The sequence below is a fragment of the Harpia harpyja genome, chromosome 16 (assembly GCF_026419915.1).
Source record: "Harpia harpyja isolate bHarHar1 chromosome 16, bHarHar1 primary haplotype, whole genome shotgun sequence".
Classification (NCBI taxonomy): domain Eukaryota; kingdom Metazoa; phylum Chordata; class Aves; order Accipitriformes; family Accipitridae; genus Harpia; species Harpia harpyja.
In genome coordinates, this window is record NC_068955.1 from 3,889,447 (window position 1) to 3,914,102 (window position 24,656).

General features: G+C 38.0%; 1 protein-coding gene across 1 annotated transcript in view; it reads left to right on the plus strand.

Annotated features, from left to right (window-relative positions):
* The window catches only part of CLIC4 (chloride intracellular channel 4), a 32,546-nt gene that overhangs the window by 2,167 nt on the left and 5,723 nt on the right, over positions 1–24,656 (plus strand). Inside the window, exons 2-4 of the mRNA XM_052811205.1 lie at positions 16,461–16,570; positions 22,278–22,403; positions 23,787–23,893. Of these exons, the coding sequence (XP_052667165.1) occupies positions 16,461–16,570; positions 22,278–22,403; positions 23,787–23,893 (343 nt within the window). The remainder of the gene's footprint in view (positions 1–16,460; positions 16,571–22,277; positions 22,404–23,786; positions 23,894–24,656) is intronic.

Below are 24,656 nucleotides of genomic sequence, written 5' to 3' on the forward strand. Positions count from 1 at the left end.
TGGAAGGGTGTTTTTGTAAAGCTAATAAAACTCTTGTTTGTTACCTGTCTCATTAAAATGGTCACTTCATAAAATGCAAGCAGAATATTTATGGTTATTCAAGAAAACTAATAGTGTCTGTCTAGAAGAGCACTAGATTTTGATTTAGTCATATCCCCCCCCCGTAAATGGGAAGGAAGCTCAGTGTCTGCTTTAGTCTCTTGCATAGTTTTCACCTGGTTATGGGTGCAGTCTAGAAAAGTTCTGAAGTTACTGAGTGAATGTTAGAGTATTTTGCAGTGTAGCTAATCACTTTTCAAACAGTATATGGGGTCTTGGTTCTACCTGTGCACTGTTAGTCAGCGAAGCTCTTAAGGTAGAGGTAGTGGAGAGACTTCTTGACCAAAAAAGAAATCTCTGCCAAATGCCTGCGGCTGAAGGGCGGTAACTGTATGACCTGTGTACAAAGGATTGTAGCAGCCAGACTAAGATGAAACAAAGGTATGGATTAAAGCTTGAGAAACAAACCTGTGAAGCAGGAGAAACTGTTTGGCTTCATGCCCAAAATGTTGGGTTTGAATCTTATTAAATTGTGATCAGTAACAAAATAGGGTGGGCACAGCATGGGGAAGAGTGCACACATGGTTAGGTTTCAGTTATGAATAACTATATAGGGCTGTTTGTCACCAGCAAATTGCTTTGGTTTATTCAAGAAGACAGTGTATCAGTCTGCTGTAACTTGTATTTTCATAGTCTGTGATAAAAGTATGTGCAGAATTAGGATACTTGGGTAAGAAAATGTGTTACAGTGCTGAAACTGAGGTGAATAACCCGTTTCTTGGTCTCAGATAATGAGTAGCTTCAGCAGCTTTTTCGTTACAGTGCTGGTGGGCTGCCTGGGGTCTCTTTTAAACTAAGTGTAAATATTTTTCAATTCTTTCCTCTGAGAGCTGATTAGGAGAATCTAGTGATGTATCTGATTTCGTTTAGTTTTCTCATATGTTCTTCACATGCTTTATTAATGAGGGAGGCCCACTTCCATTGTCCAACAGAATATTTTTATATGCCCTTGTGGTATTTTAGAGTAGTGAAGACTCTTGTAATGAACATGCACACAGAAACTCGAGTGTTGTGATCTGAATACAACCGGTATAAGCCACTTGTAATAGCTGCAATTTAGTTGATAGTGTGTGGATTTTTATTGTAAATAAAAAGCATGGTGGACTGACTTGGTCAAATAGAACCACTCATCTGTGGAAACCACAGGACAGAGCTTACAAAACTACTTGTGCAGTTTCTTTAAGACAGTGTACAAAGGAGATGGAGCTGCTCAAAGCTCAGCCCTTGGTGTTCTAGAGGGCAGTCGGTGATTGCATTCTTCTTGTAATAGCAAGGTGAAGACACAGATGATCAACAAGTTTGGCGTTAAAGGAAAAAAACAACAAACTCAACAAACAAGAAATTCATAGTCGTATATCTGCTGGCATGAGACAGGTTATAGTAGATGTAGGTAACCATTGAGGAAGGTGCTCTCTTCTTCAACTGTGTAACATGTGTATACTTGCAGATTAATTAGACCTTGGGTTTCTGGCAGCTTTCAGATAAGATGTCATTGTGAAATTTGGCACCTGTTTTGAAAATCAGATAGTGTCTACTATCTGCTTACCTGTGAATTGTACTGTCAGTAGGAAAAAAGCTGTGATTTCACATTTAATAAATACCCTGCTCTGAAACGCCCCCAATGATTGTAACAGAAGCTTGTCTACATTTTTGTATATCTGAATTAAACAGAAATTTGGCAGGTGAACTGTTTGTCTTCTGGGATCTAGGTCCGTTTTGTTCAGTTAAATGTTGGAGCCCGTGGCAGGAAAGGGCTGTGTGCATCTGCATCTCTAGCAGCAGACTTGACATTAGCTCAGGGCTGGGTGAGAGGAGTGTGATTTGTCTGAATTGCATGCATTCAGGTCTGCCTTTGTTTTACAGTTGCTCATTGCCTGTGCGCATCCTTACGTAAGCTCCGATGTGTCATTCTGGAGTAGTATAGCTGCTCTATATTGGTTTATAACAAACTGTCCCATGATCATCTTTGTCATCATTTGGGAGGGGGGGTGGTTGGTTGTGGTTTTTTTTTTTTTTGGCAACTACCATATAGCTGTAAAATTAAAAGGAACATCGAAACAAGGAAATAACAAGCCTAGAGACAGGCAACATTGCTTCTCAGAGATATTCTTGTTAGGGGTAGGCTTGTCACTTAATCTTCGTAGATAAGTCTCCTCCTTATGTACCAGATCATCCTTTGGAGGTTTTGGTGTAATAACCTCAGCACCTGAGAACTTTCTCAGTCCACCTTTGATATGCATTTGGTATAGGTAGCAAAATTTCATGGGTGTCTTATTTCTTGTGAGCAAATACTGGAGTATTGCAAGGGATCCTTTTATAAACTGAGATGTAACCATCTTGGTATATCCAGAGCTTAGTTGTTATAAATCAGGCCTTTTCCTTCTCTGGCCACCAAACTATATTCCTTTAAATTCTGCTTGGGAAAGTTCTCATAGCCTGAAACCTCCTTGTCTTTTTGATTTGAATCTGATAGCTAATACAGAAACTGGCGTGCTTGGTACAATGTTGTTTAAAAATACAGAGATGGTCTCAAGTGTAAATATTAATTTTTTTGCAAAACATTGGAAAGTAAGCTTAAAGACTCCTAGCAATCATTTTCAAAGGGATGATACAGATGAGTTAGCTTTTCAGTCAGAAATTGCTTCTGAGTATGCACTTAATGAGTAATGGTTTTATTCACTGGCATCTATCCTCCCCTTTCCAACGATTTACAGCTAGACAGCTCAGTTAGATTGTCAAGAGAACTTGTGTTTTACTTTGCAGTTGAAAGGTGGCTGACACTTGTGCACTTTTCCTCCTTGCCCCACAAAGTGGTCTGAGAACTGGCTGAGTTCCTGAATTTCAACTCATTGCCCTTTACAGCCTGCTAATCTGCCAGCTGGGATTGTATGGTCATCTGCAGTGGTGCTTCTGAGTCATTTGCTCCATGGTGCATGCAAGTGCTGTATGCCATAGATGCATTCTTTGAGCATAGATAACCGCTATAAAAGACAAATCTGTCTTGAGTTTTCTCAGATAGGCAATGTCTCAGGCTGTGCATTGAAGGCTTGAAGGGGAAAGAGGAGCCTGTGCATCAGAGCACGTATTGTGGGACAAACTTTAGGGCCTGGCACCTATCAGAAGTCACGGGTAAATGCACATCAAGGATCTGAGCAGTCTGAGTCTCGTTCCTGATGCTTTTGTATGTCAGTCTGTGATTGTGTGTATGCGCAGTAAGGAATCCACAGAAGCAGGGAAGAGCATACCTAACACACCACCAAAGTTCTTTTGAAAATATTTGAAGAGAATCCTCTTAAGAGATGTCTTGTCTGTGTGTAAAGGTAGTTGATTGTTGAGAAATAACATGTAGATATGAGGAATATTTATGTAAACTCAGTTTCAGTGTTAGGAGTGGGTTGGAGGGTCTGATAGTCTTTCAGTGGGCAGCACTGTGACAGTATTGGCATCTTAAGAAGTTAGTAATCATTACCCTCACAGCCTGAAGTGACTCAGTGTCACTGTCTAGTCTTTCACTGGTTATCCTGACCTAATCTTGTGGAAGGAAACAGTGAGGAAAGAGAGTTCTTTATTCGAAGATTATTACTGTCTGTCTTTTAATGTGAATAGGGTAAGCAGAGAAGTAGTTGGTTCTGTAGCTGAACTTGTGGATTTTTGAAGGCTATGTTGTCTCTTACAAAAATCTGTGTTTGGAAAAATCTAGTTGGGGAATTCATTGAACTTGTAGCTAAATAGTAATTTATGTACTTTGGCAAATGACTTTTGTACTCTGAGGTTACAAATTTGATTTTTAAAGGTGCACATTAGTTAAAAGGGACAAAAAGAGCCCTGGGCTGTTGTTATTTTCTCACCAGTGTAAGCATGTTCAGATTGTCTTTTAAACGAGACATTTATTGTGATATGACTAACACAAGGCCTAGACACTTTTATAACAGTGCCTACCTACATCAATTCCAAGTTCTCGCTGGGCTGGACAGGAATCCGTAAGAACTACTTTTAAGACTGGATAACTGTACTTGGCAGTAATTGGATTTGTTGTCTTTTTTTTTTTTTTTTGGTAGGTGTTCTCTTTTGCCCTGCAACTGATAATCAACTGAGCAGTGCAATTCTATAAAACCTTAACTGGACAGCATGGGAGAAAGTAAGGTGTTTTTGTCTGCCAGTGTAGATGTTTGGTTTGTCTAAGACCACAAACTTTAATTAAGATGGTCGTTGGTTTTGAGTTGACTGTCCATGGAAAAATAATTTACATCTGTACTTGTTATCCATCTAATTTGATTTTTATCTTAAAGGTTCTTTGTAAATAACCCATAACAAACAACTTATTGTCCTAATCAAGTTTGGTTTTTTTTTTCTTGCATATTCTTTACTTCAGAATGATACAGTTTCACTCTTAAAATAGATGCGAGGTACTCACTCTGTGCTCATTTGTTGTATTAGGAGTTTGTGAACATTTTAATGGTTAAAACACCCCAAGCCCAAGTCATTATGTTGCCTTGATATGAGTTTAAATAGAGCTTTGACTTCAGGAGCTTTAAATCCTTTATTTAGAATATTTTTTTCCTAAAAAAGATAATAGTTAATTTTTTTTAAACTTGTTTTGAGTTATTTGGTTTTTTTTAATTCAGGTCAAACAGGCATTTGTGGCACAATCTGATTTTTAGGGCTCTGAATGCTGTGTTTGTTTATGCTGAAGTGAAAAACATAAGCTAAACTGCTATTAATTACAAATGTCTTTGTGTGTGAGTTCTCTGAGAGTTCAAACTTATTCCTTGTATTGTTGGCTAGACAAAGGGCAAGGAACTTTACACGAGGAAAGGAAATGACTTAGTTCTGTACACTGAATATCCATATTAGGTATAAACTAAACATAGGCGTGTAATCCAGGAGTGAAGTCATATCTGTATATTTTCATGAGAAGAGCTAATGAGATCAGTCAGTGCTACTGGATCAGCTTCAGAGTTTTCTGGCTCTGTTAAAGCATTACTATTTTGGCTAGAGTTTGATGGTCTGTACTTTGGAGAGCCGCTTTTCTTAAATAAAGGAAATAGTTTTTTATGTGGTGGTGTCTGAAAATAAAATCAAAGCAAGCATAAGTATATTTCTGTAGTCTTTCAAAGTGATGTATTAGTTGCCCTAGTGAGACATGTTGTACTGGCGCTTAATGAGATAAAGCAGTGTGTCCCAAAGGAGGAAGTTCTACGCTGCAGCTGAAGAACTTGGATACCATCTCCCAAGGGATGTAGAATACAGTCGTAGAGGTGCCTTTTAGTAACTAAGTTGCACATTGCTTGCCTTGGAGCCAGAAGCAACAGAGAGCAAGCCTTCCTTGAAACCTTTGTGCTCTAGCTGCTCTAAAATAAAAATTCCAACACCAGTTTCAGTCTAAGATAATGCTTTTCCTTGCTAGAGCTTTTGAATATGCTGTTAGAAGGGGGTACAGGTTCAAAACTGTAGCTCTCTTTCAGCGACTTTTGAGAATTTGAGCAATTTCTTTGTTCATTGCCACATTCTTCTGTGGACATTGCTGTTTACATTTTGATTTGGAGGCAGTGGTGGTTTTAGCTGTATTCCTTGTTTTATCAGGATTTTGAAGCTCCTATGTGATTGCTTTTGGGCTAGCATTTTGGCATGAAACTCGTTTGGGCACGTGACATCAGCTCTCCTGCTTGAGTTCAGTCTAAGTCAGCCTGGTGACTTGAATGACCTGGCTGTTGGTGGAGAAGGAGCAGTGCACAGGGTGAAGTTGGGGCAGCTCTTCACCGTTCCTCTCTGCTGATCTCTCCAACTCATTGTTCATCTTAGCTCTGTGAATTAGGTTATAAAATACCATAAACAGAGTTCTTTGTTTTTCTGTCCTGTAGAAGTGATATGTGTTCAGAGGTTTATTTGAAGAACTGTTAAATGCCAAAGATAAAAATTTTACTTGGTCTTCTGAGCCCCAGTGGCAAGGTTTGCAGTTCTTTCCTATAATTTTTATAGATGCTTCATTATTTGTGGGGGTGGGGGGTTGGAAGTGGGTCTCTTAGGCTGTAGCCAAAGCACACACTGTACTTTGTTAACAAATTTAGCAAGTGGGGGGGGAGAATCATTGTCATATGCAATGCCTATTCCAAGTTTACATGCTAGGTACCCAAAGGCAAGTTTCAAGCACTATAAAAGAAACCCTTAGTACTGTAGAGTTAATTGCCTGCTTACAGTTTCCTACTAGAATATTGCAAGAACGTGTCAAGCTGTTGCACAGCAAATTTTAGTCAGTTTAGCCCTGTTTATCTTATTGAGGTTTGTTACAGCTGGATCACTGTGTTAAAGGTATTGCCACTGGAATAAGAGGGACAGAAGAGAAGAGATGCCAGGCTTCTGCTGTTAATGAATAATTCAGTTTTTCTGTGTCAGGCTGGGAGGTGGTCATGTGCGTGGCTGTCCACAATAATCTCAAGTTTTTTTTTATTCATATCATTAAGCTAATTTCACTGAAGAAAATGGTGGTTAGTATTTAATGCAGGTTTTGATTCTGACTCTTCATCTGATTCTCCCAAAGGATGAACATGGGATAATTTATTTTCTCCAAAGAACTAGAAGTGGTAATTAATTTCTACTGAACTGTGAAGTTACTTTAATACATCATGAAGATCCCATAGCTTTTTCCAAAAGCTTTACAGTGAGAATTGGGTAGCGATGAACAAGAGCTGCAGGGAAGTGTACAAGACAAGTCTGCTAATTATTTTGTTAGGAATAGCATCACAGGGCTAAAAATAGCATCATCCCAAAATGGTCAGTTGCTGTTACAGTCAAATGTCTGACACAGTGGTGGCTTATCAGAAAGGTAATGACTTAAGAGGCTACTTGAATGGGCTGATAAACATTCCTTTCTCTGGTTTAATAGCCAGATCTCAATGCAGGGAGTTCAGTTCATTTTTTTTAAGCTTTTTGAGTTTACAGGAATTTCAGATGATGTGGAAGTTGGATTGATTACAAATTGTGCAAAGGTGATATAGCTTGCCAAGAGGCAGTGGTAGCTAAGGTTGCTTTTTCCCTGGATGGGGTTGATGTCAATCAGCATATAGAAAATATAGACTAATCATCTTAGGCTCTTTGTATTTGCAGTGAATTCCAGGTATGAGCACTGGCCTTAGGCTTTTTGTTTTCTATTTTTCCTATGATTTTCTTAAAGGACTAACTATTTAAGGTAGCAGTGATTACCTGAATTGTTCTATAGAACTAAAATTGGGGGCTGTGTGGTGGTTGTGATTTGAGAGTTTAACTTGATATAGTGTTACCAAAGTTTTTAAAGTTCTCTTATAAAGGTCAAATAAAGGGGTTACACTGATCAGTGTAGTTCATATGAAGATAAGCCTGTGATAGAGGTGCTGTGAGCTTAATGTGGAGCTTTCTGAGGTCAGCTGTCTGCAGTTTGGAAATGAATGTACACTCTTTTCCTGAAAGATATTTTCTTATTTTTAGGTGGCACATAATGAGGTATTTGCTTATCTTGTCACTTCCTTCATGAAAAAAATTACCTTCTGAGTTCAGAAGCATTTGAAAGGTATTGGGGAAACTTATGGTGGAGGTTAGTTAATAATGACATTAGAGAACAAGATTACATAGAAAAGGCATGATGCAGTGGTAGTGCCCTTTTTGCACTGCCTGTGATACTGTAGGCTCATCTACTGACAACACAACATGAGGAACAAAGGTGAATTTGAAATAATAGCTATGTAAGGTGCCAAACTGCTGACCTTTGAGGTGATGAGAATGATGTTGGATGTTTTATTTAGAATCTTCTTAACATTGTGAAAGAATTGCAGGAGTTAGCTTGCTTGTCAGAGACATTTAATAGTGTGAATAAATCTTCTTAATGGTTACTACAAGGTTATTTTGTTCTTAGACTGAATCTTTAGTGACTTTTTAACTTATGTTAACTTAAGTTAGCAGTAAATGAGTAGGATAGGTTTCAAAATACATTAGGCAGCTTTGTTAAAAAGCTGTGCTATGGTATCAGCTGGAATACACAGGACCTGTGCCCTGACACTTAGGTTACCAGCAGCCTGAAGCTGTCTTGAGACTTGCCTTTGCTCCTGTCTCTTTTTAAGAGGTTGATGTGGATCTTTAAACATGCAAGTTTTTTTATCTATTAAGAAAAACATTTAAAGGAGAGAGAGTTGGTTCATAAACATGACAAAAGTCAGCTGTAATGAGCACTCAGAACTGAAGTGAGGGAACTTAAACAGTATGTTAGATATTGAACAACTTTGCCAAATGTGAATTCTGACATAAAGATGAGGTCAAGACAAATGTAATCTCTGAGCCTAGCAGTACTAGCATGGGGAAATACTTAAAATCTTCTTTATTCTATCCTCTTCATGTGTGGATTTTTTTTCCCTTTACGAGGTTGTTGGGGGTTTTGTTTGTTTGTTTTTTTCCTAGTTCTGACCTTCCCTGTCTTTTGCTTATTGTGGCAGGGAACTTCTTTAGGCTGTGAGTGATATCAGCCTTATTTATTATAATGTGCCGCTCTTGTGTGTTGAAATGTCCTGTTAAGTTTTGGTCTGCCTAGTGGCATAAGGACACCACACAGAAACAAAAGCTCTGATGTGTAATTTGGGGTACTAGTTATCCACTGTCCTAGAGAGGTGAGATAAAAGGTGAACTGACAAAACGGAAGTGTCCCATTTGTCTTGTCATCCCTTGGATTAAATCTGGTTGAACCAGATTTAGTTAGCATCAGAGTTCAGGGCTTGACTCTAGCTTGCTCTCTGACCTGTTCCTCCCATAAAACCACAAAACAACTCCCTTCTCAAACTAACAAATCTGAAAGGGTGAGAATGAATTGAACACTGTGTATTGCAGACAACACTTTTTCAGTCCTGATCTGTGCAACTTGCTACCTTGTCACCTGTTTTCTTCTTTTGAATGATGCTTCATTAATATTTGAGACATTGGGACCCTTTAAGATACATTTTGGCTTGCAGAGCGAATGCTTACATATAACAGAAGCTCATCCATCTACTGCCTGAACGGAAACACAAAACAATCGGTATAGTGGCGCCATACAGAGGAGGCATTTGATTGGTGTTACATCAAATACTGTTGTAGTCCTTTCATGGACATAATTCTTTACATCTTATCTGAAAACACTGCTCAATAAACAGCATGGAATTCTGTTTATTCAGCTTGGCAAGATAAAGGTCCAAGCAGATGCTGCAAGGATTTAGACTGATATTACCAGACCATTTTCAGTATTCATGTGTGGAACGTTAAGCCACTCTTTCCTGTATTCTTTCATCTCAGGAGTTTTGAATTGCTGTATGTTTTTCACTCAAATCACTTTGTTAGTTTACCTTAAACCATTTCCTCTCAAAACAGTAATCCTTATAGGGTTGTTATTAATTTACTCATTTTTTTGAATGAGCTTACTGTTCATGAAACATGTAAGAGTGATTGCTATCTGCTCTTTTAAGGTAATGAGTATGCATCATGCTGTTGTTCTCATGTAGTTTTCCCAGTGGATTTTTTTTTTTCTTAGAACTGAGATATGTTTCAAGATTGACGAGTTCAAAATTTGAACATACCCTCTGTTTTGTTTTTTTTTCCCCAATATGTTTATTTTTTGGAACATTAATCTTCTAGACTTTGCAGATTGCAGATTTCTGATTCAGGGGAGTGAGGACTTTCTTGGTAGTATAATCAAATAGCTCCAGTAGCTGTCTTTGGCAAAGGGTATTCTGTGAGATATGTCTAAAATGCATTTTTCCCTCTTCATCCAAACTTTTTTTTTTTCTGCTTCTGGTATGTCAAATCTGGGAGAGATTCCCGTGATAGTTTTGGGTAAATTAGGAAATGGTCTTCTAGTGTTCTGCCCTTTTATTTTATTTACGTAGGCAGAGACTGAACTGTATTACATTTCTCATCAGATGCACGTTGACTTTACTATTATTTCTCCAGTCATTTGATCCAGTTTGGGAAACTTGTAGTGTGCTCCTTTTAACTGGTTGCTGTTTGAAACAATTTTGCAGGGCTTTGGAACCAAAGATTTCTAGAATTCTGTTTTACTCTTGAGTCTTTCAGAACTATACTATATAAGGCCTTTGTGTCCTTTTAAGTGTTTCTTTGCTTGTTTATTTTTCTTGTTAGTCTTCCAGTAAACTTCAGCACTACCTTGGTAAAGTAAATCCATGCAGGTTCTTGTATTAGGATTCAAGTTAATTTTTATGCAGCTGTAAAGACAAACATTTCACAATTAAAATGGATTTTTTTTTTTTCTTGTTCAGCTGCTTAAGGACTTGTATGTTTACTTACACTCTTTGGTTTTTTTGGGGAAAACAGTCTCATTTGAATGAAATCACTGCTTCAGGGGAAGAGAAAGGGAGGGGGTGGCTTCCGCATTGGCTGGATCAGCTAAGCTCAATCTCCAGACAGTGGGATAAGTAGATTTTTTTTTTCTTTTTTTTTTTTTTTCCCCAAGTAGCTGGCGCACTTGCATGGGCTGAGCTACTTGGCATTGGGAGTTGCCAGTAGTTTTACTGTGGCTGTGATAAACCAGGTTGACTTTTCAGTGAGCATACTGATTTGTTTTACTGCCTTGTAACTCTTTCATTCTTATTTGAACTTACTTTCTTATTTAGGTTTCTTTAAAAAGTAGCTCTGTTTGTTTTTCATATAATACTGTAGAGTGAGCGCTATGGTGTATGTATGCCCAGCTCTTCCTCCATGTCACATCTTAAAATTAATGAGGTCTCTTTTGCCACCTTTTCAGATGTGTTTTAGTTACAGTTTGTGGAGGTTAACATGACTTTGTTCAAGGCAACTGGATATCTTTAGTTTTTGCTTACCGCGATAAATCCTCTATGGCAGCTGTTAGCTTTGCAGACTAGCATCTCTAGCATGGCAGGAGTTGGCCATGGGTCATGGTCGAGTTAAGCGCTGTGTTTGGCAGGGTACTTTCCCTGGTGGTAAATTAAAGCCAGGCTCTTCAGAGCTAGTTCTCAATCAGTATAATCCTTAAGCAAAATACTCACAAGTGAAAAATACATGTTTCCTTGCTGTGTGTGGTGGTGCACTTTTTTTGGTCTGGTCCTAATCCATATGAGTGAAAACCTGGCATTCAGTGAAACATAGATGTCTGATGATGTTCTCGAGTACAGCGTCCTTCAGTGGATAATGGTAGCTTGATTTGGTAGTGATAACTGAAAATTAGCCCTAATTGCAGGAAGGCTGGCATTATTTAGTAATAAAGATTTTTAGGCTGGTTTTAGAAAGAATTTGAAATAAAAACTCAAAGCTTCTTGGTATAGAATGAGTATAATCTTGTTGAATTAACAAATAGTCTAGGCTGATGTTAGTACAGAGAAGTCAATATTTTAGTATTTTCTTTACTCTGATGGTGATGAGGATTAGACACTGAAGATATCCTGGAATATTATGGCCTGAATTCAGAGTCAAGGCAATGACAGGTTTCTGGCTTGTAATAGTGGGCTTAAGCAACAATTGATATATGATTAACCCCCTGCGTGACTAGTCATGTAGAATTTCAGAATATTGTTGCAATATTTAAAGGGTTATAGTTTATTGCCAGCACAACTCTATTCCAATGGAGAAAATCAGAATCAGAACTGACTCTCGCAGAAACATCTACCAAACTTGTCTCCCTCTGAAAAAAATCCTTATGTACTTGAAGGAGAATAATGTGTTGCATCGCCAGCATGGTGTTGCTCTTGATGGCTGGTTGTAACAGAACTGTGCTGTAGCTCTCAGTGCATCAAATACAAGAAGGTAGAAAACGGGCCTCTCAGGCAAACAGTTACATAGCAGAATTCCTTGGCTGAAGAGCACTGAAGCCAAAAGTTTCTTGGCATTCTGACTGCATTCCTTTTCCAGTATGTGCTCAGAATAACTTGGGACTTTTTGGAGCATAAGTGGGACAAATGTTTGAATGTAGACATAAAAGTATCTGCTCAGTTTAGCTGGTCAGCTGCAGCTTTGAAAATGCATTAAATTTTGTTAAAAGCACTCTATGTTAGTGGGCTATAATCCTTTTTTCCGATTCAAATAATCCAAAAAGCCTGTCTTGCTTAAACAAAAGCAGATGCTAGTTGTCATTTGTTCATTTTGAATATTACGCTTGTTTTGGAAGGGAAGAAAAGTTTTGGTATGAGTTGGCATTACAGTGTAAATGCATTTGACCTTTTTTGGTCCGTTTTGGTTGCTTTGGTTTTGGTATTGGTTTTGGCTTAGGAAAATGGACCTTAATGAGAGCCACAGTTCAGTGCTATGCCTTAAATTTTAAAGAATTTTTTGTTCAGTTCTATGACTTAAAAGTAGCTTTGCTTCTGGTTCCAGATGGGCTAACTATTTTTTTTTTTTTGTAGTACAGTAAACAAAACTGCGTTCTGACTTTGGTTTATTTCAGTTGCAATTTTTAAATCTTCCTCTAGAAAGAATAAAGCTCCGTGGTGGAATTATATCATCTGAAAGAAGGCATGGGGTTTAATCCAATACCCTAACTTTCTTTCAAACTGTATTGTTGTTGCAGCTGATAAATTCCAAAGTCTGTCTGATATAAAAATGTTTAGCATCTCTTGGTCATTAACATTACCTGTGCCTTTGGAACTTTGTTTTGCTGATGGAGGGTTACTGCTTTTTCCCTATCACAATGACAGGTAGCAAAACCTGGTCGGCCAAAGACTTGGTTGATATTATAACTAACTCCTGAGTTCAGGAAAAGTCCTGAAGTTTTGTAATTAACAAATCTTCATGTTTGGGTCTGTCTGCAAAACCAGTCTATTTTGTGCATAGGGGAACCATTTTGCTTTTTCATCTGATGCTATCAGCAAAAAGACTTTAGTTCTCGGCTTCTGAGTAACTTCTTACTTTCTACATCTGGTGATGGATCATAAATCTCTAAAGCTCTTATCAGCCCTCTGCAATGAGTTTTTTAAAGTCATGTTTTGCAACTCACCAATTAACAAAGTGGCTTGTAAAAACTAGTTGTCTTCTAAGTGCTTGCCTATTGTCCACTAGGACACTATTCCTGCATTTTCAAATACTGGTTTGAAATTAGGGGAGCTGACTAGTGCTTATTTAACTTAATGTTCTCCTCAGCAAATGCCTCAATTACATTTGTTGATGTTGTGGTACTGAAGCTAAGTCTCTGGACTTCGTTTGGTGCTGAGGATCATCTGTACATTGATAGCAGGCAGTTGCATAACAATGATTCTTCCTTTGGTTACATGCCTTTATTTTTTCTATTCAAAGGTTTCCTTAGTCCATATCAGATGAGATCTCTGGCAATGTATGTCATATTGCACCAGCTCTGGTCTCTGGTTTTGAGGTCAGAAGTGCTAAATAAAAGATGAACAGTGAGGAGAGCTAATCCTGACTAGGTCATGTACTGGCTCCTTAAGTGTGTGAGCAAAACAGGCTGAAGACCTGCTGAATGTGGCAGCCAGTGGCAGATCCAGAGAGTCGCTTGAGAACAGCAGTGTAAACAGTTCCTGTGAGGTGCCTCAAGGTATGGCTTTATGCTGTTATGGTGTTGCACTTTGGTAAATGCCCACATTCCTCCTTTTACTTTATAGTAAATGTGTGGTGGCTTTTCCATCAGAGGAAGTGAGGTAAAGCTTAATTGGATGGGGGCATGCATGCCTGTGCTGTTACTGCAGCATAACTCAGGTGCTTTGGTTTAAGTAGCATTGTTGAAGTTGCCATAAAACTTAAAGACTGAGATCAGTTCTGAATCAAAGATTTGTTTCTGCTTCAAAGTGCGAATTAGCCTGGGCAGTACAAACCATACATTTTCCTTAGATGCGATGAAGTATTGTCTTTTTCAGTATTGTTTTTCAAAAGTAGATGAGATCTTGCATGTGGAATAAAAAAGGAAGGTAGATGAGTATAAATCTACATTGGTGTAATTTACCTGCAGGAAATGTCTGTTCTAGTGTAAACACAGTAATGTAATGATAGTGGAAAATTCTGAAATAATGTATTGCTATCTGGAGGGATGGCATTGTGCTTAAATATTAACATCCATAAAAGCATACAGCTATTGGAAATAGGCTGCAGAGTGAAGTCTTTCTTCATGTAAGCATCTTGTGAGGTAGGAACACATTAATCCATATAGTAGGTGGAATCCTTACAGCAGTTACATGCACTATAGAAAACTGTGGATTGAGCTAGTATAAAGCAGAATGCCCAGAGTAACCAAAATGACTCTGTTTTGTCCTTTTTGTAGATCTTTTAGAATTTAGTCTCCTGAACACTGAGAAGTCAACATGCCAGCTTTTAAGATAATAATCTAGTATCATTAATCTGCTGCAAGTTTTACTTTACTTTCCAAAGATAAAGGAGGCAATTTGTAATTTATGGCAGAAAGACAACTTCTTTTGTCTTTCATATCTTCATTAATGACGCTAATAAAGGTTTGAAGAAAAATGGCTCTATATATTCTCTACAACAAAGTATTCAGAAGGATAGTCTGACAGGAGGGGTACTTGTAGAAATTAGACCATAAGCCTGAGGCAATGTAAATCAGTTTATGACTGCTCATGTAATTTATCGACAACTATTAAAGGAGTCTCAGCCTTGTCTGCAAGGTACCATGAGTTTTAAAAAAATAAAATAGCTTTCTGAATTTAAGACAGTTTCACTGAAAAACTTTGTTTTCCTGATCTTTGAAAATCCTGCTGTTAGAAAATCCTACTGTTACTCTTCTTAACTTGAAAAGACTTTCTTCATTCTCCCCACTGTCTCCCTCAGTGCATGGTTGGGAACTGGCAGAGAATTGAAGAAAAACCAGTTCCTTTACCTGAGTGTCTGAACCTTTCTCTAGTTAGTTCTGGTCCTAGAGCTTAGTTCTCTTGTGATGATACTTTTTGTTGGCTTCTCTTCTTTTCCCTCTTTCCCAGCCCCTCTCACCCCCTCTTTTTTAAAATGCTGGATGTCCACCAGTCAATGCTCAGGCCTTGTGTTCAACCCTTCCACTTGTGTAGCTCTGCTTCTAAATACCCTGTGCTTATGACACAATGACAGAACATAATTGTTTTCTGTCATTTCTCTGAGGGGTATAGCCAGTGTATCCTACAATATGTTTTAAAATGGCTTAGGGAAAGGTAAGAGTAATGATGAAAGAATTAGCCACGTTTTGAGAATTGTGCTGATTAAAATTATTCTTGGAAGTACCCTAATAACAATAATAATAGGCAAAATCCTTTGAAACTTGTCTAATGTAAAGTACGTGTCAAGATAAGCTGACATATATGGCTGTTTTAACTACTAAACCAGTTTTCAGAGCGTTGAATTTTATAACAAGATTCCAGGTTTCACGTGTCTAATTCTAGCCCACTAAAACCTAAAATTTTCCAACTCAGCAATGCATACTTCATTGTCAGAGCAATCATGAGATGCGTGCCATCACTGGGTGCCCTGGAGTGGCTTACTGTTGCTATGTAATGGACCTTTGTTGTGGTAGGACAAAGACTTATTGATAAATTGCCTATAAAAAGTGGCTTTGGAATATTACTTTATTGTCAGTGAAGTCTCTATGTGCTTACAGTTATGTCTCCTTGCAACACCTGCAATACAATAAAGATTCATAGTTCCTAGTTGCAGTTGGCGCTCTGTAGCACTACAGTGAGAGATATAAGCAATGAACTGGAAGATGATTACAATTAATTAGCTATGCCTTGTAGAAGAAGAAGAAAAGAATAATATAGAACAAAGAACTATATTGACATTGGAAAACTGCCATCAAAAGGTGTGGCTGCTCAGACAAATATGACTAGCTGCCTTTTCTTGACTGCTAAAAGCAGTTGAATCATCTTCAGTGTGAAAGATAACTTATTTTGTTGTCTGAAATCTCGTTTTGGTACATTTTGTGAGCAGCTGTTAGAGGACGTGACAAGTAAATAGGTTAGTTGACTTCATAAATGTCCACATTTCACTGTAATAAAATCCTTGTTGTGTCTGCAGCAAAAAAATCATTGGAAGGTGCAAGTATTTAAAAAAAAAAAAAAAAAAAAAAAGAAACAGTGATGCAGAAGTCCATGCATACCTGCCCAGTATGTGAAGTGTATTTAAATATTTTGAGGATGCTCATCTTTGTGCATTGTATGGAGATACCTTCAGGATATCTGGTCCAGGTGCATCAGCTGGATGTTTGAGAGCAAAGGAGTGTTCCTGCGAGATGATACTAGGTTTGACTGTAAGCTTGTTAGGTCTTTGGAAGAGTTAGTGATGTGAAGACTGTATAGGCAGTAAATCCCATGATTTGTTACTGAGTGTGTCTGTCTAAAGATCTTGCGGTAATTGTGAGCATGTGTAGATGGCACAGTCCTACCTTCTAATTAATAATCTGTTCTCTTCTGCAGGCTGGCAGTGATGGTGAAAGCATAGGAAACTGTCCTTTTTCTCAGAGGCTGTTCATGATTCTTTGGCTAAAGGGAGTGGTGTTTAGCGTCACAACAGTTGACCTGAAGAGGTAAGAAATGGTTTATCTGACAAGCAAGAGTACAGTACGCTTGGTGTAACAAATGTTTGTCTGGGGCTTCTAAATCTTGCATGGCTTGTTTTCTGAAATTAAAAGGACAATCTGTCCTCATAAATATGAAGAGGCAACCTTGATGTATATGGTGCATTCATTAATGGTTATTTATAAATATCTGTAACCAGAAGGAATGGGTCTGATAAATTCTCTTGAATTTGTTAAATGATGCTCTTCTCCTGTAAAACTAATAGCTGATGTGAAGTCGCTTGTAACTGAATACTGAACCTTACTAACTTCACATTGAGATCGCACAAGTGAAGACTGCTGGATGGGTATTTTAGATCAACCAATCTTTGATCAAATCTCCAATGATTATTGGATAGCTGTCACACATAATGTGTGGCCTATTCTTCTTTTTAAAGATTTCGAGATAATATTGCTTATTATCCAGTAAGAATAAAACCAATGTGAAAATATTTGTCCATGAGGTAAATACAATTGAAACAGAAGTGAAACGGGTAGGAATAAAATGTAAAATATTCTGCTTTTGTGTAGTGTTAGCCAGATACGTCATGATGCTGTGTGTCACCTAATGGCAACTTCTCCATCTATGAAATGAATACCTTAGTGACTAAGAAGGGTGAGATGTGAACCCAGGAGTCTTAATTTCCTAAGGTTGGGTGTACTTTTATTAGAAGTGGTAATGCTAAATTCAGCAGAGGCCTTGTATTTGTTTTTGGTGTGAAGTAATGTTTTCACAGCACTAATGTAATGTAATGTTAGTCACTGAACTCTCTGGAGAGAGGAGACTGCCAGTGCTTACAAACTGTATTTTCAGAAATAAAGCCAGTAGAAATATACAGTGTTCTCCAATGAATCAAGTGTAAAATGTGTAAGAAAGAAGTCACTCTGTTAGACTTAACCTCTTGTAATCTTTTTGAAGGAGGTCACTTGTTTTGATTTTTAAAAATCACTGAAGTTGCTGCTTTGGTGCTGGCAACTGGTGTTAAATATTTCCATGTGTAGTAAGGCTGAGGCAGACCACTCCAACAGAGGGGCAGAAGGCAGCTTTTGTCAACTGTGTGTGCATTTGTAGCAGCTCAAAGATCTTCTCTGGCCAATGTGGGATTCTACTGCAAATATAATTGTTGCTGCCAGCACACATAAACCAAATATATTGTATCTTCCATTAGGCACTGTGTGTGGTTCGTGGGAACCTTAGGAGTAGAACTTGTGCTTGCGTACTATTTTCAGTTTTGGACTTCCTTTACTTTTAATGATGGCGTTATTTAACCTATTGCAGTTATGGGGGGGGAATGAAAAGAAGGTTGAAAGAGATTTTTATACTTGGAAACATTTTTACTGCTGAACCAGTCTGAGAGATACCATTAAAATGCCAAAGATGCCTGATGAATTGGCTCTATTTGTGTCCCTTTGGCAACTTTGAGTTAATTGGATGGGGGACTGGGATGTAAGACTAACTTTTAGAATATAAATTGGTTGCAGATGTTTAAAATTGTCCTTTCTTAGACAAGGAAAGCTTTCTTTCATTTTTTTTTTTTTTTTATATTGGGGAGGGGAGAACACATAAGAAGTGCAAAATTAAAAAACTGCACAGGAATAGGTCAAATGAACTCTACTTTTTCGTTATACACTGAATGTTATTTTCTGGTAAAGGAGAAGAAGGGCCACTGAAGCTAATTCAGATTTGAATAGATGTTGATACAAACTTAATTCCTTTTAGACTTTATTTAAAGCTTCATAAATACAAATTTAACATTCTGGATTGTCTAATACCTTGTTGTAGAGTAGTGTAGCTTGCAGAATGTCAAATTCAGGTAACTGCTCAAGTGGAAATGTTTTATACCAGATGGTGTTTTTTTCCCCTGTTAGCATTACCAGAATGATAATAGGTGCTAGATGTTGCCTGCCTTAGCGCTTCTAATATGGTCACAAGAAGCTGCTTTTACAAGTACATTATTCAGTGTCTCTCTTCTTTTTGTACCTGTTAAAGGCACAAACTTGTTAAGGAGCTGGGTAGTAGTTGTTTTAAGCATCTGAATTTATTTTGCTAGCCAAAAAAAGAAAAAGGGTTTACTTGCAAACCATGCTTCTGCCTCATAGAGTAATTTCTGCACAATGGTAAGGCAAGCTCTGTCTGTTTGTGAGGCTTAAAAGGTCATGGTTGGGTACAAAAGTTTACAAGTAAGTAACTTGGGACACAGGAAAAACTGAGTCTGATTTTACTGACTCTGTGACATTTATTTTTCCCTTCCATAATTGCATTGGACATCATACTGTGCTAACAAAAGAACATTTTGCAGTTTTCAGTTCTACTCTTAAGACACAAAAATATGCATATAGGCAAACGAAGTGGGACGTACTGCCCTTTCAAAGAAATAATGCATTTCTTGCTTCTGTTTAGTCAGACAGAGGCTTTATTCTTTCCCTTTTCAGAAGCAGCATTTCCAGTGCTCAGAGATTTGACTTGTTCTCGTGGCTAGAGCAGAGTTGCAGCACACAAATCATTTGTTGGGCTTGTAACAACATTCAAGGCCAGCTTGCATTCAGTAAAGTTTTGAAATCCTATTTTAAACATCTTGATTGTGTGGTTTTACAGTAATGCTGACAGACAAAGATTAAATAGAGAGGTTAGTAAATATTAAAGACTGCCCAGAGGTGAATGCAACTTCAGCAGTGTAAAATACTGCTTAGGTACTAGAGATAGGGTCTTTTTATTGCTGGCATTTTTTTTTCATGTTACTCTTCAGACACTCATTGCAGTACTTTTATAATTTATAAATCACTGTACAGCATATTACATTTGGAGACTGGCTTTTGTCTGATGTTCAAGAACTTATTTGAATGCTAATTGCTATTCTGGTTTGTGGCAAAGCCGTGAAAAGTTTATACCTTAACTCTGGTGTTGAAGAGCCTGCCCACTTAATTAACTAGTGATAGCCACTTATTTAAGTATGTGGCCCTACCTCCAAATACCCCGTTAAACTTTGGGGCAGGGTACTAGCTATCATGGAATTGTTTTGAGTGGTTATAGAGGTGTGTTTTGTGGTGGTTTGGGCTATTTTTAAAGCTGTCCAGTTTTATCTCTGAAGTAAACTTCACTATAATATTTTTAATTGCCTTCTTATTTGACTATTAAGGGAAGTTATATTCTTAGCCTTTTAAGGATGTTCCTGTGTACTTGTGGTGCTCTAAAGGCTGTGGCTTGTATGTGGTAAACCAGGGTTTGTTTATGATCTACTGGCAAGAGTAGCAAACTGGAAGTCAAACCCTGTATTATGTTTGGGCTTTGGCTGTGGGATGTTAATCTCTGCTTTCTTTCTCTTGAAAGATATAGGGTTATACGTGGTTTGACTGGAGTGGCAAGAGGGGTTAATAAAATGCTCTGGGATCCTTGAGATACACTGTAATTCTTTGGAAAACTTTTTTGGTTAGTTCATTAGACTAGTGTGTTTCTGAAATAAAATCTTTCTTTTGATAGTATTACTGCAAATCCGGTGGTCTTGTGTGTGTTTGTTTTTAAAATAATGTTCCTTTTGAGGAATTTTATCTAGCCAACATGCAGAATTGGAAGTGAGCCACAATGACTTCCTGTAATTGTTGTGGGTTACAAAGCTGTATTTAAATGAAGTGTTAAGCTACTTAAAGCATTAACCGATGACAGACTCTAAATCCTAAAAGTAAGAGGGTGATGGCAACTATTAGTGAGAAGTAACTTCTTGGAAGCTTAAAAATTGAAAATGGTTAAATTCTTTTAATGAGACTTCTGTCACCTGGCTAAAAGCAGGGTGTTTAACATTCTCAAGTATGAAAATCAGTTTTCTCATTCAGTTTTACGTATACTGCCAAGTGCTCATATCTGTCCTAAGTGCACTTTGGCACTACATACTGTTGGTGTTTGCCCTGCTTAAAAGGTTCAGCAGTGGGCAGGACATGAAATTGTGGCAGGGATTCTTAATTTTGTAAGAAATTGAAAGCAACATTTTTACAGGATAAACTTGTAAACTGTGCTTAGTTTACAGAATCTGAGTGTTATCCCTGAAAACGCTGCTTTCTCATGCTACCCTGAATGACCATGTTTGGGTGTATTACTAATCTAGTTTCCTTGTCCAGTACAGTCAGGAGGCTTTCTTGAACTGTAGTTCCAGTATCCAGTAAATCCAGTTCCTGGATGCCTGGTGCTGGCTCAGAAATGTGGCCACTTTGTACAAAGCACAAACCGAGTTCAAGGGTTACGGTTCAGTTTGGATTTGTTCAAACAGTAACAAAGGGGCAGCTTTATCTTGGCAAACTTTCTGCTGGATCAGGTATCGTTTGTTGTTCCTCATCCAGCATAATGCTAGCAAAAGGTGGTGGTCATCCTGCAGCATGTGCTCTGGTCAACTTGACAGAAATGTAATTGTACACTCGTGCCTCATCTGGATCGTGTATACTGTTGGATGTTAGTACACAGGGATGGTCTGAGGAACTAGGAATTTCAGTGTCCTCTAAAATGTGGAGAGGTTCTCGGGGAAGTTAGACTGTGTCCTTCTGAGCAGTCATCCTGGACTGTGGTCAAAGTTTCATGAGAGGGAAGTTTTAAGTGGTGCTGCTGAAGAAGTGCCAAGCAGTACTGTAATTTTATTTCTGCTTGCACTGAGACAGTTGCACTAGCAGGGGACTAATACCATGATGATTTACTAGGGAAAAATTGGCTGCAGCTTTTTAGATGATGCTTTGGATTTTATAGCTTGTAATGAATCCACATCTCTGTTGACTTCAGCTTTGCATCTGAATCTGCTGACAAGGCAGATGTGTACGTTAAAGAGTAAGTTAGGCATTTTGGGCTGAATGAGTAGGTAGGTGTATATGCGCAGCTGATGTATAGGCTTCTAAATAAATGCCTCCAGTGTTGTTCCTTGTCACTGCAGTATCACGGCACAACTAGAGGAGAGAGAAGCCAATTGCTTATAAAATAGACTGGCTTAGCTTGATAAGGATTAGTGTGAACGGAGCTGGAGTGAACAGCAAGAGGTATCACCAGAACTGACTTAAGATTTAGAAATGTCTGGGTATTTTAGCTTGATGCTGTTTCTCTTGTGTCTAGTCATACTATGTCAGGGATTCTTCTCCCTTTGCCCAAGTGTGATGCTCTTACTTGTAAAGTTTTTTCACTGGAGGAAGCTTTAAGCATCATTTTTAAACATGATATTTAAGCATCTGTCAGCTTGTCTAGGACCAGATTCTGTGTGCGCATAATAAATGGTTTATACATACTGCTCTGTATCAGACTAGCTTATTTCCAGAGAAGCTCTGTGTAAAGGGGGAGGATTATCACTGATTGAGGATTACGCTATATATAAACTCTGTACTGCAGATCTTGGGAAAGAGAGAGTGTGTTTGTGGTGTGTGTGTATATATATCCCCCCTGCTAGTCAACATTATATTAACTTGAGAGAAAACATAGCCAGAGGTAGGAGGAAGCAGTTGGTTTTAAGTATTTGAAATTAATTGTTATCAAGTATATATTCAAAATGCTAGTCAAACTGTAAACTCACTTTTTAAAAAGAAAACTGGTGATATCTTTTTGAAACTGCAAGGATGTGAAAACCTCAGGCAGTGCTTTTGTGACTGTAGCTATGAAAGCTAGGGTCATGGATGTCCCACGATTACTTTTGTATTGGTTTGTATTTCACCCTAGAAAACCAGCAGACCTTCAAAATTTGGCTCCAGGCACTCATCCGCCCTTCATAACTTACAATGGTGAAGTGAAAACAGATGTGAATAAAATTGAAGAGTTCCTGGAAGATGTTTTGGCTCCACCCAAGTAAGTGTTAAAATGATAATTTGTCACCTTAGATTAGATGGAGTGTTCTCAGAGGGGTTTTCTGCACTAATTAAGATGTTCTTCAGCATCAGTAAACTGAAGACAAGACGTTGAAAACAGCTTGTGGAGTTCTCGCATGTCACACCTTTCCTCCCTCCAGTTCCCTCACCTTCATATTAAAAACTGTTTTCTTTTTAAAGATTATTTTAAAATTGTCCTTTGTAAAGTCCTGTCATCCTTCCCACAGTTTTCAAACTAAATGACTTTTCTTGTTGATGACTGGGGCAGGCTATTCTGATAATGTGTCCAAATAATGTAAATGAAGATGAGCCTGCTATACAAAACTTAGTCCTGACTCCATAATAAACTATTGTGGGAATCTGTTTTAAGGAGACGTGTGGTGTCCTTTTGGAGACTTGTATTTGCAGTCATTCTTCTAGAAGTAAGGTGTTATTTAAGTCTTTAAGAATTTGTTGTCCTTTTCTTGTTCTTACCGGGAGTATCAGTGAGCTATGTATTTAATGTTAATTACTTTTTTATTCCTTCCAGCTTTCTGTGAGCAGAGGGACAGTTGATAATTGTACAGAACCAGTAATTACTAAATGCAAATTGAAAATAATTTTTAAAAAATTAATTCCTTCATACTAGGCATAATGATGAGTCCTGGAGATTGATTATTTAGTGTTTGGAAATTATGGTGGAAAATACTCAACACTTTTAAAAATAATTAGATTACACAGTACAAGCTTGAGAAATGTCTTCAAGATTTCTCTAAACTGTTGGCTTTCTTCTCCCTCAGCTGGCAGGCAATGGCAAAATGCAGACTCTGCCTTTAGCAGACTGAACTGTTTTGTCTTTTTAGTGTGGCAAGACTTTACTTTTTGTTAAAAGATTTTGAGTCCATGATATTCTGGGACAGCTGATAGTAATTTAAAAGAAAAAAAGATCTCCAGTGAACAGAGAATGATGAGAGTATTTAATTTGTTACCTGTTTGATCCCTAGCTATATTCTTGTTTACAGAACTGTGATCTGCCCCCTTGGCAGGACTGCTGTGCCAGAGTAAGGGAGCTTGTTCTTGTGACCCTGGGCTGTTTCAGACACTCTGTGCTTGAAACAAATGTCTGATTCAGAAAGCAGAAATGTGCTTTGGTTTTCCTCTGAAATAAAGTGATTTAAAAGTATTGGGGTTTAAAAATCTTAACTTAAATGGGAGTGTGTGATATTACACTTAAGAATCAAGTCCTCTGGATAAATTGGTAAATGTACATGATGTAGAATCTTTTTTTAAATTTTTTTTAAAAAGGGCTGTTTTGTGCTAGTTAATATATGGTAAGCATCATTCTGCTAAATGTGCTGTAGATCTACTCCTTTCTACTTTTTAGGTACCTAAAACTTTCACCAAAGCATCCAGAATCAAACACGGCTGGAATGGATATATTTGCCAAATTTTCTGCATTTATCAAGAATTCTAGACCAGAAGCTAATGAAGGTAGGTTACTTGGGGGCTGATGGCTGTGCACACGTTGTTTCATTGTCTTGTGTTTTTCAGAGCAGCTTTACTGTGAAGTGTCTCACTGACAAATTTTGCTGCATGTTGATGGACACTTGAGGGAGTCCCATGAATTAAACCTGTGGTTTAAAGTTAATGGTCACAGACAAAGATTTCAACACTTCCAAAGAGAACTTCAGTTAGACAGTGTTCAGTCAGAATTTTAGTAGGGTATGCATGGTTTGTAAGAATCCCTGGCATTGAAACTTCTCTACGCAACTTTAGCTACTCTAAACTCTTGAACTAAGTAGAAATGATTTTAACGTCCAGAACCAAATTCCCATGCAAAGTTTGTGTCGTGCCCTGGTGGTTGAGTTTCCATGCATTTGTTGCGAGGCCTTTCTGCACACTTGATTGTTTGACCTTGCTAGGATTGAGGGCTCCTATTCAGAGTTCTGAGTTAAGCTTAGTTCATGTCACTTTCTGTAAAGGACTAAGACCTTTCTGTGTGGAGAGAACATAGTAGGTGGAAGGTGAGAGATTAATAAGAGAGAAGGGATGCACAATTAGACCTTTAAATCTTTTGTCCTCGATGTACTTGGAAGGAAAACTTAAGTCATGGTATCAGAATGCCTTTCTGCTGCATTTCAAATGGAGAGATGCAAAATATTTGTAAACAGCCAAGAAATACTTTTAGATTTTGTGGGGTGTGCTGCCCTCTGCTGTATTCCATAAACCTCCTCTGTAGCCTGTGTGTTTAGTC